The 12,460-nt window shown below is 38.7% G+C and overlaps 2 protein-coding genes across 2 annotated transcripts in view; both read left to right on the top strand.

Annotated features, from left to right (window-relative positions):
* Positions 1 to 2,901, top strand: part of mpp1 (MAGUK p55 scaffold protein 1) — a 10,987-nt gene extending 8,086 nt beyond the window's left edge. The window contains exons 7-12 of the mRNA XM_032532715.1: positions 18 to 121; positions 227 to 307; positions 569 to 649; positions 728 to 930; positions 1,475 to 1,549; positions 1,643 to 2,901. Of these exons, the coding sequence (XP_032388606.1) occupies positions 18 to 121; positions 227 to 307; positions 569 to 649; positions 728 to 930; positions 1,475 to 1,549; positions 1,643 to 1,819 (721 nt within the window). The 3' untranslated portion in view covers positions 1,820 to 2,901. The remainder of the gene's footprint in view (positions 1 to 17; positions 122 to 226; positions 308 to 568; positions 650 to 727; positions 931 to 1,474; positions 1,550 to 1,642) is intronic.
* A 3,444-nt stretch (positions 2,902 to 6,345) lies between these two features.
* Positions 6,346 to 12,460, top strand: part of vamp2 (vesicle-associated membrane protein 2) — an 11,278-nt gene continuing 5,163 nt past the window's right edge. Inside the window, exons 1-3 of the mRNA XM_032532693.1 lie at positions 6,346 to 6,702; positions 11,841 to 11,937; positions 12,214 to 12,372. Coding sequence (XP_032388584.1) covers positions 6,701 to 6,702; positions 11,841 to 11,937; positions 12,214 to 12,372 — 258 coding nt within the window. The 5' untranslated portion in view covers positions 6,346 to 6,700. The remainder of the gene's footprint in view (positions 6,703 to 11,840; positions 11,938 to 12,213; positions 12,373 to 12,460) is intronic.

Raw genomic sequence — 12,460 nt, 5'->3', positions numbered from 1 at the left:
TTTTTTTTCTGCTGCAGGAGGGTGGCAAGTAAAAGCAAGGCCAAAGAGGGCAGTCAGTCCTGCAGCCCTTTTGGGAAAAAAAAGAAGTGCAAAGACAAGTACCTGGCTAAACACAGCTCAAGTGGGTGGATCCCTGGAATCATGTTTCCTGGACATATCTTTTCTCTTTCTTTCTCAGTTGTACTGTAGTGTGGGTTTGTCTAAACCAAAATCCCTTCTGTTGCAGTTTTTGATCAGCTGGACGTGATTTCTTATGAGGAGGTCGTTCAGCTACCTGCTTTTAAAAGGAAAACCCTGGTGCTTATCGGTAGGCTCAGTTCCATTATTTATTAGTGGTATCAAATTCTTAAAGATATCATAAAACATATCTGAACATCTATACTGATACACGTTATCAAAGCATGTTACAAATCTTGCCAATGTACAGAACTGTAATAAAACCTCTTAACAATTTGCAGGTAGTTTTATTCTGGGTGTTCGTCTCTGCAAACAAAAAGATTTCAACATTAAGGTTAATGTTTGATTGAAATGCCCATACAAATAAATAAAACACATTTGCTCTGTTTAGGTGCACCTGGCGTAGGAAGGAGTCACATCAAAAATGCACTCTTGACCAAATACCCTGAGAAGTTTTCCTATCCTGCACCACGTAAGTAGTTTGTCCTCACAATAGAACAGTCAAGTTGGCTGAGATCTCCTTGGGCTAATCGTTTCACCTTCCGCGCAGACACCACCAAACCCCAACGTAAGGAGGAGGAGAATGGACACGAGTATTATTTCATCTCTCATGAAGCCATGACCAAGTGCGTCTCTGGAAATGAACTTCTGGAGTACGGCAGCTTCCAGGGCAATATGTTTGGTACCAAAATTGAGACCATCCAGAAGATCCACGAGCAAGAAAAAATTGCATTGCTGGACGTAGAACCACAGGTTAGCATTCACGGGCTGTTTTGAGGGGGGGTGATATGAAAGGAATGGTTGTGTTTGAGGTAAATTGTACTACCATTTTAACATAAAGTTAACAGGTGTCTGAGCAGTTTGAAACATTTTAACAAGATTAATCTACACAAACCGAGTGTTGGAACAGCTCTTTTTTCCGCTGCTGTGGCTGTAGGTTAACGTGGGACATCGAAAGTGTTTAATCATATTTCTTTCATTTAGAAATCAATGCATAAAGCAATATAAATTCCTAAATTAAAGTTAGACCTACTATCTGTCTTTGGGAAAGTAAAATGTGTATTCACCTACAGTACATTGATAAACTGTGTAGTGCCGACTCCATGTAGAGACATAAAGGTATTGTCTTGCTCTATTAGGAAAAACAAAAACATTCAAATTCCCCTAAAAATGTGTGAAATATAGTTCTATAGATGCAACCCTTGTAGGTGAAGGTGGCCTGGTAAATTGAATCCCCTGTACTAGCTGTATCAGTCTAACGCGTTTTTCTTTTCTTTTCTTCAACATTTGAACGCAGACCTTGAAAGTCTTGCGGACTGCTGACTTTGCACCTCTGGTGGTGTTCATCGCTCCGACCAACACAGCCGCCCAGGTGCTAAATCTTCATCCTGTGTTCACTCGAGTACTATGAAACACCAGACTCAATCGGCCCGCAGCTGCTAACCCTCTGTGTCTTGCCTTCTAGACGGAAAGCCTGCAGATGATCCAGAAAGAGTCGGACGCCATTTTGACCACGTATAGACACTTCTTTGATGTGGTTCTGGTCAACAACGACGTGGATGAAAGCGTGAAAGTGGTGGAGGAGGCCATGGAGCGTGCCATCTCCACCCCACAGTGGGTGCCTGTATCATGGGTGTACTGACAGACGTCTGGCACCGGTATAATACATTTCTGTTTGTCAAAAAAAAAATATATAAATAATAAGCAGTGCAATATATCACAAGGTAGTGACGTCCCAGGTGTGTATGGGTTTACTTGTGGTTAATGTTAATTGTCACTGAGATTTATTTGTGCACAAATGCATCCCCAAAAAAATAAGCAATATATAGAAAGGTTTTGAGACCCTCACCGGGGATGTTTGGCTTGGTTGTTCAGACATTGGTGCTTTGGGCTTTTGACGGGCTAAGGGATAGTTCTGGTGCCGCACACCTTTGTGATTGTTGGAACGTGAGCAAATGCAAAATAGGACCACAACTGTGAATGAAATCCTTCCTTTTTAAATAACAGGATTGTGTCACGCAAAGTATTATTTTTTTGGATTCATTGTCTGTTTTTCTGTTCTTATTAGATTGTGCCATGAAATTGTTCATACAGTGTGTGTGTGTGTAACTCCGTGCAACCATAATGTGTTTTATCTACACCACTCCTGTCAGTCAGTCATTGACATCTTCACTTGTCTCATCTCATCAAAATTGCATACCTCATAGGGTACTGTAAAGGCACTTTTTTAACAAAAAATGAATTTCCCAGCTCTGTTGCAACTGCATTGACTGTGTTTCATGTGGAAACCTGTTCTCCTGAGCCCTTAGGGAAAGCTATGGCAGTTTTATGTCAACGGGAAATTTCCATAGGCGACTATAGGTCCACATAAAACCGCAGTTTGCTGTCTGTGTGATTCAGAATAATCCATACTCCCATACCATTTTTTTTTCAAATATTTTAGACTTGGACTATGGAGTAGAAGGATTGTGTGGGCATGATTTCAAAAGACGTCATGCCTCAAGCAAGTCTATGATCAATTATAGATAAAGACTTGCGTATCTGAGCTGGAGCTCCCACACTTTACACTTCTTCCCTCATCCACAGCGTGAGGGAAATAGTAACAGGTTATACATGACAATGAATTTGTTCACAGCTTCTATCCAGAACTTCTTTGCACAGTTTCCTCGTTGCATTATCAGAATTGTGTACTTAACGAAATCAAAATACATCATGTGAAAAATATTGTGTGTTCTGTTCATTCCAGGTCATTTCAAGTACACCAGTAAGTGCACCTGAAACCATTTAATTTGTATGAATTTGCTGTTTAAAATTCATTTTTAAAACGATACATACTAATAAATTCAACAACTGAACAGGCACATGGAGTAATGAAGAACATAGAAGCAATTATACATTTCTGGTGTGGTGTGTGTGTGTGAAACATTGGAGTGGCTGCAAACAGATGTGCAAGTGTGTATTTGTTCCCAAATCCTCAAATTTTAATAGCAATTCATTTTTGTCTATATGTTCAAGACTGAGACAGAGAGGATGAGGAAAACTATTCAAGTATTATTATGGCCTACAATGTCCATATCCAAAATTTGCCAAATAATAAAAAAAAAAAGTTAAAGGATACTAGAAATGCATTACCATAAAGTTAGAGATTTACAGAACCGTGTAAAAAAAAAAAAAAAAAAAACAAAGATCTGAAAATAAAAGATGTCGGATTCAGTTTTCATATCCGAAACATGGTCTGTACATGCAATCTCTGGTCTTCGGAAGGCGTGCAGTATACTCCAACAGGGTCGCGTTTGCGAACAGATCGGAGGACGAGGACCAAAAAACTACACAACAGGCATGAATGGGAATGTACTCCAAATCTGGATCTCAAACGGTGGTCGGGACCCTAGGGGGTCCTCTGAGTCAAGGAAGGGGGGGGGGGGGGGGGCTCTAAATTATTGTTTTAAATCCCCACTGCTTACTTGCCTACAAGTAAGGTAATCACTAAGGCCATCCAGAGATCCAGTTAATCCTAAGGATTCACTGTGCCACATGCATGTTCAACACGATTTATAAAACCATGGCAACAATTTTAGGCTTTTTTAATAGCTTAGTATTTATGCAAAAAAATGTATGTATAAAGGCTTTAGGCTGCCCTACACATTACTGTAGGTCCAGTTTAATATATAATTTTACAATATATGCATTAGGGGGTCCCTGCTACATGTCTCTTTCAGTTAAGGGCTCCTTGACTTAAAAAAAAAAAACGTTGAAGTCCCCTGGTCTAAATTGTAGAAATTGTGACATTCTGCATGGTCTCCAAAATATCACTGAGGTCATAACCATGAGCCAGCTACCTCTCTATCTATTTTTTTTTTGGGATGTTAGCAATAAAACAAAGCTGTCTTATAGCACCACCATGTGGGCTCCACCAAGTTAACATCATCCTATGACACACAAGACTAGACCTGTACATCCATTTTATGGAACCACACAATATAGCTTGTACACGCAGTGTTCAGATGACGATTTGCCAGCGCTGGGGCAAAATGACTGACAACATGTGTAGGTAATAGTTTCAGTTACAGTGAAGATATGTAATTATATGGGTTGTATAGACCCTCGTGGAATGGAGGGTTAAATAAGTTGAAAGTGGACAAAGCAAACAGCAGTTGATGATGCTATTATGTATCAGCCAAAAATGAGCTGGAGAGAAACTCATGTCAGAAATATGTTATGAAAAGATCACGTGTCTGATTTCAAACAGTTCTTGTTACTTAATCTTTAGCCAGGGTAAATGCTTTTAAATGCTTCTTTTTCTGAGAACGGATAAACATTTTGCTTCTAGAAGTTGCTTTGACTCAGTGCTGCTTTAAAAAAAAAAAATCAGGGAATGTATTCAACTTACTTAATCATCAAAAGAATGAGCAAACAGCCTCCTATGGAAACATATTGTTGTTATGCATGTTAAAGCAAAAAAGAACAGAAACATTTGATTTTCTTTTCTTTTGCCACTACACGAGGAAGTAGAAACTATTCTAGAAAACATCTGCCCCGTATTTGGTCAAGCAAGAGTTCAGTGGTGAGATTGACAAACTCCCATGAGATCTTCAGCCTGTGTAATTTATTCGCGCCTACGGGACTCGAGCTGCGCAGAAAGAAAATCGATGTGCCATGTAAGGTCAACTGAGACCTAGCAGGTTGGATATGTAACGGGACCTTTGAGTGATTGATTAGAGATTGCTCCAGCGTTACTTACCAGCACAACAGTAAACACTTGAATGCACAAAACAAATATAAACAATATGAAGTATCTCGCTCAACATCAGTGTGATTATAATGCAACGATTTTTATGAGACTGTATTTATGCATTCAAAAATCTGTACAAGCAGTGGGATTTATGAAGACTTTATGAAAAGGCACATAAAGGATTTATATTAGATATTCATTCATCAGAATCATTTATAATGATGAATAAATGATTCTGATAGATGAATATTTGAAAATTAAAAACGGACTGTCAACCATGTTATGAGCGTTGCTGTTCCGTAGTTTGTCCACCAGAGGGCGCTCTATGACGTCACTGTTGGCAACACTGGTCACTTTTTTGTTAATGTGCATTTGTTCAAAGGACTTTACGTTTTATATCTTAAGTTTGTATTTTTATACATTTCATTTATCAGAACTTTAATATATTTTGATGTTCCTCTGTTCTGTTGTGACAATAACAAACTATTATCATATTATTTTAGTGAGAACTCATAAATAACTACAAATGACTAATGTTAGGGAAATCTGTTTATGTTTTGTAACGGGTTTCTGGATTTTGTTTTAAAATATATATCGGCCAATATATTGGCATATTGGATTTTTTAAATAACCAAATAGCCAACAGCTTAACAACGTTATTGTCTTTTACTCATAATTTTCTGGCGTTGTCACTGAAGATTAAAGATTTAACACCACTATCAGCACCGAAAAAACTATTTAGTTTGATGGAAATTTAATTAAGAACTATTAATTAACATGTGTTTGTATTTCCTTATTGGCTTAGACAAATATTTAGAGAGAAGGCTAAACATATGAATATAAAAATATATAAAGGGTCATCATATAGTATGAATCATCTATTTAGAAGAACAAACTCTAAATCCATTGGGTTATTTTGTAATAATCCGCTTGTTTGTTTTACTTTGCCTGGGAAACTCCACAGCCTCCCTCAGGGAGCAGGAAGGGGTCCAAGGGCCAATTTTAATGACATAAATGACCTTAAAAGACCCTGTCCTCACATTAATTATATCTGACAGACTCACAGTAACATAGGCCGACTGATTTCAGATTAGTACAAAAGGTTGGTAATTTACTTTGAGGTAGGTTCACTCTCTATTACATCCCTTTCCATATGTAGCCCACTATGAAACTTAATCGGACACCTACTGCGAAGCTCGCCACACCCCCTTCGAGGAACGCCATTTTGTTGACATACAGACTTGCAATTAAATAAAGCTCCTTTACTGAAGCTTTAAACCCAAGCATGACCATGACATGTAATGCAAGTAAATGAAATCCACGTACAGCCCCAACACCAACACATATAGATTAAAACAGCGCCGACCTGGGTGATAAAACGGTGTGTCAGAAGATCCGGTCACCCATTTCAACATGAAACTCGCCGCGATTGACGTCACCGAGCCATCTTTGTCCACCTAATCCAAGCGGCTGTTTATTACACCTTCATTACGGACTCTGACAGCGCCGGGCTCCAGTATTAGCCTGCAGGTGCCGCATCGCCGTAGAGTACATAGGAAGAGGAAAGCAGGTTTTGTAGCGAGGGGACACATCTCAGTGGCAGATATATACCAGCCAGTGCTCCTCCTAGGCTATATAGGCAGGGAAACGCCACAATAACCAAACCAAAGGGTGCCAGAGGGTAGAGAGGAGCGCAGAAGGCAATCCACATCCATCTACCAGCCACTTAGACCGCGCTAACATTTCCAGTCCGGATTTCAGCACAGCTGTCCAGCCAATACTACCAGGAAAATGTGAGTACAAAATCGTTTAAAGCGCTTTTCTTTTTAAAATCCAGATAATGAATTCCAATTTCGGTCTCACGACTGATGTTGGCATGCTATCAGATTAACGGTGTCTGAATATAGACTAGTGTGTGTCTTTTCCATCAAATACTGAGGTTATATCACTGGAGTCACGTTAGTCAGTATGCCATTGGTACATGGATTACTGCTTTTGAATTTATTTTGTATTATTTCTCTGATATGTGTGACCCAAACATAACTGTAGAGGCTAACGCGTCGGCCTAACCTTGGAGCAGACGGAGGGTTTATGGGGTTTAAAGACATTATCATATTGCCTTATTTCTGCCGTTTACACGGTAACGTTAAACGAGCTCTGTGTCTCTTTTATTTAGTCGTCTGTTGCTTTTCCCCGGAGCACGCACGCATTTTTTTTCCAGTTTGGACTGGTTTGATTTGAAAAGGACACAGTCTGTCCGACTACCCACAGGCTAATTAAAACCACATGAAGAAAACGTCATATCAAATAAAGCCTTTTTTTGTCCTTAATGAACATGTACAGGCCTTCGTTTTGTGTCGCTGAACCACAGGTGACGATTAAGCTAATTCAAGAAACAGCAAGGACACCGTGTTGAACATTGAAAGCGTCGACATTATTCGACGAATACTCTACAGACCTTCTTATAGACGATGATATTATTAGCTCTGAAGTAGGCTTAGGCCTAGTTTACGTGATATTTGCAACCCATAGCGGGGGGGTGGGGATAGCCTAGCCTCCTACTGAATGTCGTCGATTGTCGTGCGAGGGCGGACAGCTACATGACATATCTCACCATATTTCAGGCTGTGTGAGCCTTCAGGGGCAAATGAACCCTTTTAAATGTCCATTTTCTGTGTTTTATTTGCCCTTTCTGTGTTCGACTGATAGAAATATATAAAGGGTAGGCTAAGGGACGGTAGCCGTGACTACCTCGTCTGTCAGTTTTTGCATAGCAGGCAGTTAAAACATGGTGCCAACACAACAACATGTCAATGCATTGTGGCGACATATTTGTTAACACTCCCTCTGTGGGCTATATTAGTTACATTGTCACCAACATTTGGTTGTAATTGTTCATCCAAGTGTTTAAAATCCGTTCCCCATGAGGAACCTCCCCGCCCTCGATGTGTGTGGTAGGCTTCCAGTGTATTTACAGGCCGGTCGTGCTTGTCGTGAAACGTGATGTCTTACAGGACCTTATGTAGGCCTGGTGTGTCTGTGTATATACGGTCAGAAATGAAAGAAGTGAGTGCTCTGGGTCAGGTTCGAGTTCAGTGACATCTGACAGAATGGGATAGTGAGGCTGGGATCAGACGGTCTCTTGTCTAGGCTGCTGTGGCGCTGTCCAGTGCTGAAATGTCGCTCTCCAGTGCTCAAATTCAGACAGCATCACAGTGACCAAACTTTTTTTTAGTAGCCTTGTAGTTAGATTAAATTGAATGCAAAAGGATATGATGATATTCTATTTATTTATCTATATATTAACTCTTATGGTAAATAGGGTGTACGATAAGTGTTCCAATGAGTCCTCATTTCATCAGGGACCCCTGAAACCCCTTGCAGACCCCTCAATGTCGCAGGCGCCCTCTTTGGAAACCACATGGCGAGACTATTTTCATAAGCTCAGTCTTGAAAGAGGGTTGACTATATTTGGCTTTATTTATATTGTTATATTGTATATTGACTGTAGAGAGACAAATGTGAAACCAATCCAATATGTTGGGCTTTCTTTTTGTATTTTCAATTTTTGATTAAAAGTGAATTCCTAATGTTGTTCCTTATTATGCTCTGGGAGTACTAGGGTGAAACGGAAGTGTGTGTTGTCTGCATGTAGTTACATCCACATGCAAATTCAACAGGTAGAGAGAGTTTTTGTCAAAAAAGATGACATTTGTGGGTTTTTTTTGTACAAGTGCCATACGTTCACCTGGTTACATTCACCACCAATATCTGTTGACTGCATCAATGAAGCATGTAAAGACCAAACTCAGTTATTTTTAATTAAAAATGAAGATTATAAACGTGGCACAGATTAGAAGTAGTGAGCCCACCTGTGTGTGTGCAGCTCACAGTTTGCCTATTTGGCTGTATTAACAGGATGTAGAGGCGGGGGGGGGGGGGGGGGGGGGGATTTTGTCACTGCACTAACAACTCATCCTGGTTGAGTTGGTTGAGGTGCCAGTTCAGTGGTGATGGTAGCGTGAACCGCTGCACACATTACACCTCTGTGGTGATACTCGTTGCTGGCAAGTGAAAAGAAGCATACAGTAGTTACATAGACAGACAGATCCAACACAGCTCTTAATTTTTAAACTTTTGGGGTGCAAATCACACATTTTATCACAATACAATATTATATTGATTCTTTGGACAACGATTCAGTATTTACTGATGTCACATAGTCAGGGGCCTGCGACCGATACAAGACCAGATATAAGCCCATTTAACACAATAAGTTACATTTATATATTGTTACAAAACGCAACTAAATATGATTTGACAATTTCATTACTAAGCTCTTCCAGACATTTCAATTAAAAACAAACTACACTTTTTAATGAAAAGAATACATTAAAGTGTGAATTTCCAAATAAAGGTGCATCTCAACATTTTCACTTTGTATCGATAATATTGGATTGTTGAAGTTTGAATGGATACATCGACCGTTACACCCCTAGTAAACAACCTGTAATAGTACAATGGTAACAACTCTCAACTTGTAAGCAATAAAATAGTGTATATATATATATATATATATATATATATATATATATATATAGTATCAAACCTTCCATTACATCATTGAGATGCAGAATATGCAACATGCACATATCTTTGTTTGAGACACATAGTAATAATAATTTACTTTCACATGTAGCACACATATAGCCCTGGGCTAGTTGTCAGCTGACAGAGACCACCAGCCCTATTAGACCAACTATCCCAAAGGATTTGTTGTTGTTAGGGGATTAGTATGTGTGAGCATGTAAAGGTGACCTTTATACAGAGTTTTGTCTCACACTGGTAGAGTTTATGAGGTAAGGTAACTTTGCAAGGAGATACTACAGCCTTAGTCAACTTAATTTTAAAAACATTTTCACTGTCTATTCATATTGATTTCTCTGGATTGATAGACAGCAGTACAGCGTGTTAAATTAAGCATGCTGTACCACTCTACACTGCATGAAATATTTAACTAATTTAAGCCTTTAAAGCATTTTCCATTTGTTATTTAACGTAGCTGCTGCTGTATCGAGTTGCAGAATGTTTAAGATTTAATGTTCCAGTACTATGTTAAGACTTTTAATTGATATGGGCACATATTATTATTGGAGGTTTACTGATAGTGATAGGTTGAGAGAATCATATCTCATTTAAAATGATTTGAAATGTATTTGTTTATTTATTTTATAATTATGGTTAATCAATCGTACTGTTCTTGTGCTTGCTCTGTGCTTGTTGTGCATGTTGCACATTCTGCATCTCAATGATGAAATGCAGGGTTTGATCTTTTAAATTAGACAGCATTTCAGACAAAAACACATTAAAAGTGCATTTCTAGTATGCTTTTTACTTTTTGACATTTAAAAGGTTTACCCTTTAGAATTAGGAGAACATTGCCTACTTGGTGAATCTGACCATTTTTGATATTGTCTTTATTTAGGTAGGTAGTGGCTCAGCTGGGACATGTTGTTGAGTTTTATGATTATGATTTAAGTCTTGGATCACTAATAATTTGTCTGCATGAGATACACAGAATATAGTTTTTGCTGTGTACCCCAAAGCTAACACTCAATACAGGTTTTTCATTATCCATCATGTAAGATGGATACACACAATCAACAACAGGGGTGTAATGGAACATAATTAGTAGGGATGTGCAAAAAAATCTATTCACATTGGTATCGTGATCCAAGCTCTACAGATTCAAAATTGATTAACAGAATTTCAAAAATCAATTCATATTTTTTTTTTCATTTTGTAATGCCGTGTATACTAGCCCATGGGAAAAGTAACTAAATTTACACATTGTGAATCGTTTTTTAAGTGAGGATGATTTTTGCATTGAAAATCGATTTTGAATCGAATACAGAGCCTAAAAATCCATATCAAGTTGGATCGTAACATTTTCTGAATTGTGCACCCCTAATAATTAGTAATACACAACATGACAAACCAATGTGACATTTGTAAGACCTTCAGTAGTTGATTCTCTTTGCAATAGAAGGTAGTCATCTGGACTCTCCCGCACTAACATTTGAAAATGCTCATGTTTGGAACACAGTAAATCTTCCAAATCCTAAACATTGGATAAGATGTACAATTCCAAATACCCAACATAAATGTTTGCACTCTTGCATCTTTTTTATACACAGCAAAGTACCAGTAGTGTCTCTGTGACATTGCCATTATCTGTTTAATTCACCTTACAATCTGTGAGCAAATCTACTGTGTAAAAACAGCAAATGGTCCCCCCAATATATTTTATTATTATTATTATTTTAGTAGTTTATCAGGGACCATGCACGGTTTAGGCCCTGTACCAGAGTTAGCTATACAGCTAATTTGCATATGTGGTCCCTGGGCAAGGAAGATAAAAGGACAATACCCAATATAGACACTACAGACAATACTACCAAAACAAATAGATCAACAACACAACAGCCTATGGATTTGTGAGCACGCCACAATAAATATTTGTCTTTTTTGCTTTACCCCCTTCCTAAGATGTGTATGATTACAGATATAAAATATCATAGAGCAGTAGTGGGACAAGGTACACATCTAGGACATGAGTGTATATGAAATAGTTAATCTGTATTTCATCAGTTTACGCTAAACTTTTACCAGGCAGGCAGAGTTAGACATATAATTAAGCATTGCAACAATGTAAATGTACTTTTCTGTAATCAATTAGAAGACATTTAAAATCTGGTTAAATATGAAAATGTATTAACTTTAATAACTGATAGCAGTCTTATTAGTTTCTCATTTCTTCAATTATTTATTTTTCAAGCCAAACTATTGTCTTTTTTTCTTTTTTAAATTTTGTAAATGTATGTGTATGTGTATTTTGTATGAGAAATATTTGTATTTTTTCCGTCATTAGGTCTGCCCCAGCCGGAGCCCCTGCAGAAGGAGGGAATCAGCCCCCCAACCTCACCAGCAACCGTCGTCTGCAGCAGACACAGGCACAAGTGGATGAGGTGAGAGCACACGTCTCTGCAAACTAAGTCGTGTCGTCAGGCTCAGATGGAGACATTTACTGTTTCAGCGTCACTCATTGGCCAGTAACTGGTAACATAATATTCTCAGCTTGCACACATACAATCAAATTTCAATCGTAAAGACATGATTTGAGGTAAGACTTAAACAACATTTAATCATAATCCAGGTCCAGCTCCATCCTGTCGGTCCCTCACACAGAGTTGTTGTGTCTTGATAGCTGATTCCATTACTTTGCCTTGCGTCTCTTTCCGCAGGTGGTGGATATCATGCGTGTAAACGTGGATAAGGTCCTGGAGCGTGATCAGAAGCTGTCAGAACTGGACGATAGGGCTGACGCCCTGCAGGCTGGAGCCTCTCAGTTTGAGACCAGCGCTGCAAAACTGAAGAATAAATACTGGTGGAAGAATGCCAAGGTGAGGACATTCAGACGTGCTTACTCAAAGAGCAAATACCTGTGTGCATAAAGGCAGCCTTAGAAGTCTCTGTTTGCAGACAAATTAA

The sequence above is a fragment of the Etheostoma spectabile genome, chromosome 13 (genome assembly GCF_008692095.1).
Source record: "Etheostoma spectabile isolate EspeVRDwgs_2016 chromosome 13, UIUC_Espe_1.0, whole genome shotgun sequence".
NCBI lineage: Eukaryota > Metazoa > Chordata > Actinopteri > Perciformes > Percidae > Etheostoma > Etheostoma spectabile.
Note: the sequence above shows the minus strand (reverse complement) of the source record. Positions and strands in the feature narration are given on the sequence as shown.